The sequence below is a fragment of the Merops nubicus genome, unplaced genomic scaffold (assembly GCF_000691845.1).
Source record: "Merops nubicus isolate BGI_N331 unplaced genomic scaffold, ASM69184v1 scaffold27719, whole genome shotgun sequence".
Lineage (NCBI taxonomy): Eukaryota > Metazoa > Chordata > Aves > Coraciiformes > Meropidae > Merops > Merops nubicus.
Window position 1 is genome coordinate 2,644 of NW_008632089.1, and position 6,125 is coordinate 8,768.

At 44.0% G+C, this 6,125-nt stretch overlaps 1 protein-coding gene across 1 annotated transcript; it reads right to left on the minus strand.

Moving 5' to 3' along the window:
- Positions 1-2,013: 2,013 nt before the first annotated feature.
- KCNB1 (potassium voltage-gated channel, Shab-related subfamily, member 1) lies at positions 2,014-4,035 on the minus strand (the record flags this gene model as incomplete). The annotated part of the gene is made up of 1 exon (XM_008947833.1): positions 2,014-4,035. A coding segment is annotated over one exon (2,022 nt), but the record flags the coding sequence as incomplete, so codon positions are not given.
- Between the last annotated feature and the right edge of the window lie 2,090 nt (positions 4,036-6,125).

A 6,125-nucleotide genomic window follows, 5' to 3' on the forward strand; every position in this document is an offset into this window, starting at 1 on the left:
TGGGGTCAGCTGAGCAGAGCAGAGTTAACTTCAACGCGTGTACAGTTTTGTGCCAAGGAGAGACCTAACAAAGCTATCATCGTAACCCATAATAGTTCCTAAAACATATATGTGCTTATTGCTTTTGTCCGTACATGCTGCATTCACTATTACGGATTACAGACAGGAGTACTGTACAGCTTGGACGGACAGACATTTACATTCAGGACTAACCAACGGCTGTTTTTTCACAATAGGAAGGATAAAACGCAGCAGACTCGAGTGGCTCGGGGTCTTCCTCCCACCTGTGCGCCTCCGCTCCCACGTCCCGTGTCTCAGCTCGTCCCCGGACCTGCTCCCTGCAGATCGTTACGTGCCCCAGCAGGTACTCAGAAATAGGTCAGGAAACGCTCATTGACAGTTATTTACAATTGAGTTTTACAGTAGAAACAGAGAACAACATAAAAGGTTACTATCACAGTTATCACAGGACAGGTTGTGACTTGCTACAGGTGTGTAACAAATCACGGTCACGACAGGAGGCACAAATTAAAATAGTGCTTGTTTAAAGTGCTTGATTGTTACACTCTGCTATCCTACTCCAGCATCACAACAACAACAACAAAAAGTCAACGTAAAGTGCTTTTCCCCCCCGAGATTAAAAACCAAAGACAAATTATTTCCTACACAATTTGACATAACTTTATTGAAACAATAATATTTTAAAAACCTAGGCTGGTGGCTGCTAGTTCTGTTCATTTAAAATGGTCAGATCTTTTTATTTTTTTTTCCTTTTTTTTTTTTTTTTTTTTCTCATTTCATTTAAAAATGACCGGATGTTACTAAAACATGAGGCCTGATTCTCCTGTCTCTCGCAGCTGCTGATGGGCAGCTCTGCAGGAGCCTCTGCTGCCTGACCTCCTCACGAGAGAGAGCACAGCCAGGCCCGTGGCGGGTCGCTAACGAATCCCTCTTTTTTGCATATTTATGTAACACTTGCATATCTTTCACCGCGCCGCTCGGGCGCAAAAAGCTTCAGCCCGACCGGTTCCTCTCCAGCGCCAAGGGCGAGGCTTTGGCCCTTCCCCGGGTGGGAAGGGGAGGCCCAGGGAGCCCTCCCGGGGCAGGGCAGCGAGCACCTCCCTTCCACGGAGGGGCAGGGTGAGAGCCGAGCTCTCCCTCCAGCCCTGCGCTCGCCGGCGCTGGGAAGGGGCCTGGCTGCGGGGCCTCCGCAGAGTCCTGCTTCTGCATGGCTCCTTCACACCTCCCTCGCGGGGGCCGTGGGTCCCCTGAGGGTCACGCCGCTGGCCCTGGGGCAGGTTTCCGTTTTTAGCAGAGGGTAAGTGCAAGTTTCACTACGTTCTAGGGGATGTTTGGAATTAGATACAAGTGGTGCAACTCACCCTGCTGATATTTCAACAGAAAGCGTCAGGTCCTACAGGATATCTCATTGTTAAACACACACAGAGAGCATTTTAATAATTGGTTTCCCTCGACTGTTATTTGTTTTAAATGGTTTTCGCTTGGATTTTACAATAATGCAAGTGTTCCCTGTTACCTTGAGACTTAATATCCGTCAGAGAAAGCTGCAGATGGGGAACAGCTGCCCTGAAGCAGTGAGCATTGTATTTTAGATCACTTTATACCAACCCCAGCAATTTATTCCAGAGTTCAAATCTGGCTGCCTGGCATCCTTTATGGAACTAATGCAAATCAGATATTAAGATTTCCAAAAGGAGCTCTAGCGTTCAAGGGGAATGGATGGATATTTGGTCACGTTGGCTTCACTGGACAACATGAAAGGAGATCAATGTGTGATCATGATTTGCAATCCTTATTTCTGACTGATGTGGGCAATGTCTTTACAGTTGTTTCAGAGAAGGACATTTTCACAAACCCACACTGGACCTCCCCCAGACTTTTAGAAACAGGTGGCTTGTTTCAGCCAAGTTCATGCCATGCAGAAGCTCTTTTTATTGTGTTGACTGTAAAGACATTCCTTTAAACTTTCAGCAAGTTCTTTTGGAGCCCATCTCAGATGCTTTGATCATGTGTGTTAGCATGTCCTCCGCTGCCTGGTAATACATGGACTTCTGGGGAAATGTGATTTTCTAGTCTGACACTCTCCTGATTGCCCTGGGTTCTTCCGGTGATACCTTCCATAGAGTAAATGCAGTTTTGCCCTATCAGCTTAGGGGAGGTGGGTAAAGCAGCAGCTTCTAGGTGGTTCTTCTCTGTTCTATAAACATTGTCTTTTTGCTTTAAATAGCCACTGTTTGTAACATTGTACTTGGGACTCACATTTCCGGGAGGACTTGAATCATAAACTAGCTGACCTTCATCATCAGTGTCAGCATCTATATATTTGTGTATACCAGCATCGTGGAAGTTGAAAGCTATGGCTGTCTGTGTCTCTGGTGACTTTGGGGGTGTTCTTGCACTTGCAGTTGTGTAGATGGAGGTTTCTGGGCTCATGAGAGATCTGTCAGAGAGTAAGGAGGCATCTGTGCCAGCAGCAGCAGCTCCCCGGGTCTTGAGCGGGTCTGCATATATTCTCAGTACATTGGATGCAGGTACTAATGTGCTGGTGTCCTCTTCCATGAAGTTGACTTTCAGAGATCTTAGTTTTAAAGGGTTACTGGCCTTTATCGAGCTTTTGGGACTTTCTACGAAAAAACCAGAACGGTGGCTGCCTTCAGAGCTTGTGTTCATTTCCACAAACCTGGCACCGCTTGCCTCTGGCCTGCTCTGCTCCTGGATCACGTTAATGACACCTTTGCAGGGAAGGGTAGAGAGCGGGCTGTGGGAAAACCTCCCGGAGTCGGGGAACTCGGCAGCGCAGCTTATGAAGCTGTCAATGCTGGACATGCTCCTCATGTCAATGATCCCATCAGTGCGAGTCGTCAGCAAGGGCACCATAGGGCCAGGAAGGGTTTCCATTTCGAGCTCCTCCTTTTGCTTTCCAGGTTGACTCGACTCTTTAGTGTTAAGGTTGGGCTGGGACTGAGTCTTTGCCATTTTGTTATACATGTCCTCTAGCTGTTGGACGTTCAGGTGCTGGGGACTTGATGATGACCTGGCTTTTTCTGGAGATCCTTGTTCCTTAGTTTCAAAAGATTTACTAGAGCTAGTTTCAGAGAGTGTTCTCTTGGTCCATTTCCATTTGCTGGGAGATAAATGATTGTCCTGAACTTTATCCTTTTTGGCTATACTTTCTCCATTCTTTTCAACCACGATATCCATGAGTTCTATGCTACGGGCAAACGCATCCTTCATGTTCATGGAAACAATACTGCCGTTCCTTTTTGCTCTTTCAAGAGCTTCCCTGCGCTTAATGGCTTTCTCCTGCCTCTTCTGCTCTTTGTAGAACTCGGAGAAGTTATTGACAATAATTGGGATGGGAAGAGCAATCACCAGCACTCCAGCAATGCAGCACAGTCCTCCTACTATTTTACCTAAAAGTGTTTTGGGGTAGATGTCTCCATAGCCTACTGTTGTCATGGTGATCGTTGCCCACCAGAAAGAAGCTGGGATGCTCTTGAATTTTGTATCATCCTCATCCTTTTCTGCAAAAAACACTAAACTGGAAAAGATCATAATGCCCATGGCCAAAAACAAGATGAGTAATCCAAGCTCATTGTAACTCCTCCTCAGTGTAAACCCCAAGGACTGTAAACCCGTTGAGTGCCGGGCGAGCTTTAGAATCCGGAGTATCCTCATAATCCGAAATATTTGGACCACTCGTCGTACGTTTTGGAACTGAAGTACACTTTTATTGGATTCTGTGAGGAAGATAGTGACGTAGTATGGTAAGATAGCTAGCAAATCAATAGCGTTCAGTGGGCCTTTGAAAAACTTCCATTTCTTAGGCGAGGATAGGAACCGCAAGAGGTATTCCATTGTAAACCATGCAATGCACACCGCTTCCACATGGGCAAGCTGAGGATTATCTGTGGTCTGCCCAAATTCATCCGTGCCTTGTAGTTCAGGAAGTGTGTTAAGGGACAAGGCAATTGTAGAGAGTACAATAAACATGATGGAAATGATTGCCAAAATCTGGAAAGGAGAGAAAACAGTGAGTTACTCTCAGAGTATATTATGCTATCTATCATCGTCATTAAAGCATGACTGTATTTCTACTTACACATTTCAAGACTAATTTTGCTCTTAGTACACAGAAGTCAGATAACCAATCCATCCTGAGGTGATTTTATTTTGGAAGCTGCTTTAGTTATATTAGATTAATAGATAAAGCATCTTCTTCAGCTGCTGTGCCTTCATCTCTGTGTAGTCAAGGCACGAGTACCAAGCAGCTAGGATGCCAGGAAGGCTGTGAAGCAGTTCACAGCAGGAGCTTTTGATTAACTACTAATTAGGTGCCCAACAAAGCCCATCTGGACAACAGGCTCTGAAATCTAAGCAAGAAGGAATGCAATTGTGAATGCAAGATTCGATCACAGCCGTGTCCTCCGTTTAATGCACAGTTACATCTGTAATTCTGGGTGTCTATGGCTAATTACAGAGACGTGTGTACAGTTCTGCTACATGTAAATGTACAAGTTATATACTCTTATAATCAGTAATCGCTAATTTGAAGCATGAGTCTTGTGAAAGACATGAAAACTTTACAAACTCTCTAAAATGCTTTGAGATCTGAGCTACTCTGCATGTGACTGACTGGCCATCTCAGCTCCTCACCACAGCCAGGACAAAGAGCAAACTCCTCCAGGCAAACCAAACTGCACAACACTGAGACATTCAAGGCAGGGCAGGTCCAGCCACTGGAGGGCTCATCCTTTATCAGAAGCCAGCGCTTGGGCTAAGGAGTGCAATGAGAGGAGAGGGGTCTGTGCTGAGCAGCCTCTCTGAAAACCCACGTAATGCTGATCAGATCCTGGCTCTGTGCAGAGCTAGAAAGCAGGAGGTGTTAGATTAGTGTATTCACAGCTTTCAGATGGTGTAGGCAGGCTGTCCTTCCATACCTGTTTTATATAGACATTAATGTTATACTTTCCAGTTTTCCCTAATTACATCTTCTTTTTAATTCATTTTAAGGAGGTTTTAGAGCTGACAGACAAGTTGAGAAGGTTTTGGTTCTTTTTTCTTCTCTTTATTTTTTTTTTTCCCTACTTTTGAATTCTTTCTCTATTTTGTTAATTGGGTGGGATTATATCTGGTTTCTTAGGTTACTGCCAAAACTCAGCAATGATTTCAAAACACACGTATATGTGACTAATGTTTTATGTATTCATTTCAGTGTAAGCTGGCCCCTTCTGCTTTTCTCCTGCTTGATAGAAAAGCAGCATGAAATCAATTGCAATGTATGTGCATGACAACTAGATGCACAATATTAAGCAATGGTTTCTAAAACATATGACAAGAGTCCTGCAGCATGGTTAGCAAACCTGACACTCTCCTTCCTTGCCCATATAACTAGATTTGAGTTTTTCTCCCTGTGACCTTTCTCAGCCAGCCTCACAATATTAGAATATCCACAGTTACCACCTGGGGCACTGGAGGAAGAAATCTTGCAGGATTTCTCTTCAGCTAAGCCCAGCAAGCTTAAGCTATGGCTTTAGCAGACAAGCCCATATACCTTCCAAAAATGCAAAGTTAAGGCAAGGGTTTAAATTTTTAAATTCTGATTTCAACATGTGTTTTTAAATCTACTTGCTGTTAAGCAAATCCCTTCCAAATCGATGCAAAAAAATAATTTACCTTTTAATTCACTAAAATATACTATATAATTGTTGATTTGCACATGACATTGCAGACCTAGGAATTTAATCTGAAGAATGAGATTTGACTAGAAACAAAAATTAGCTCCATTAAACACTGTTTTCATTGTCTAAATTGGATTAAATGGAAGAAGTGAAAGATGTAAATAGCCTCCTGTGCAATGCTCTAGCACTGGGAATTTTAGAATAGCCTCACTTTCACTTACTAAATTGTTTCCAGGAAAAATGCTGGGAAGACTCTTTTTGCCTTTTAAGCAGCTTACCTAAAAGAATGTTTGTTGTTAGATGTGCTGTGCCTCCTCACAGTGCTAGCAAACCTCTCTCTAGCCTCACTACCTTCCTCTTCCATAAACCTGCTGCTGAAATGTGAACAACTTGTACAGTGGGGGAGGGGGTTTGCTTTGTTGA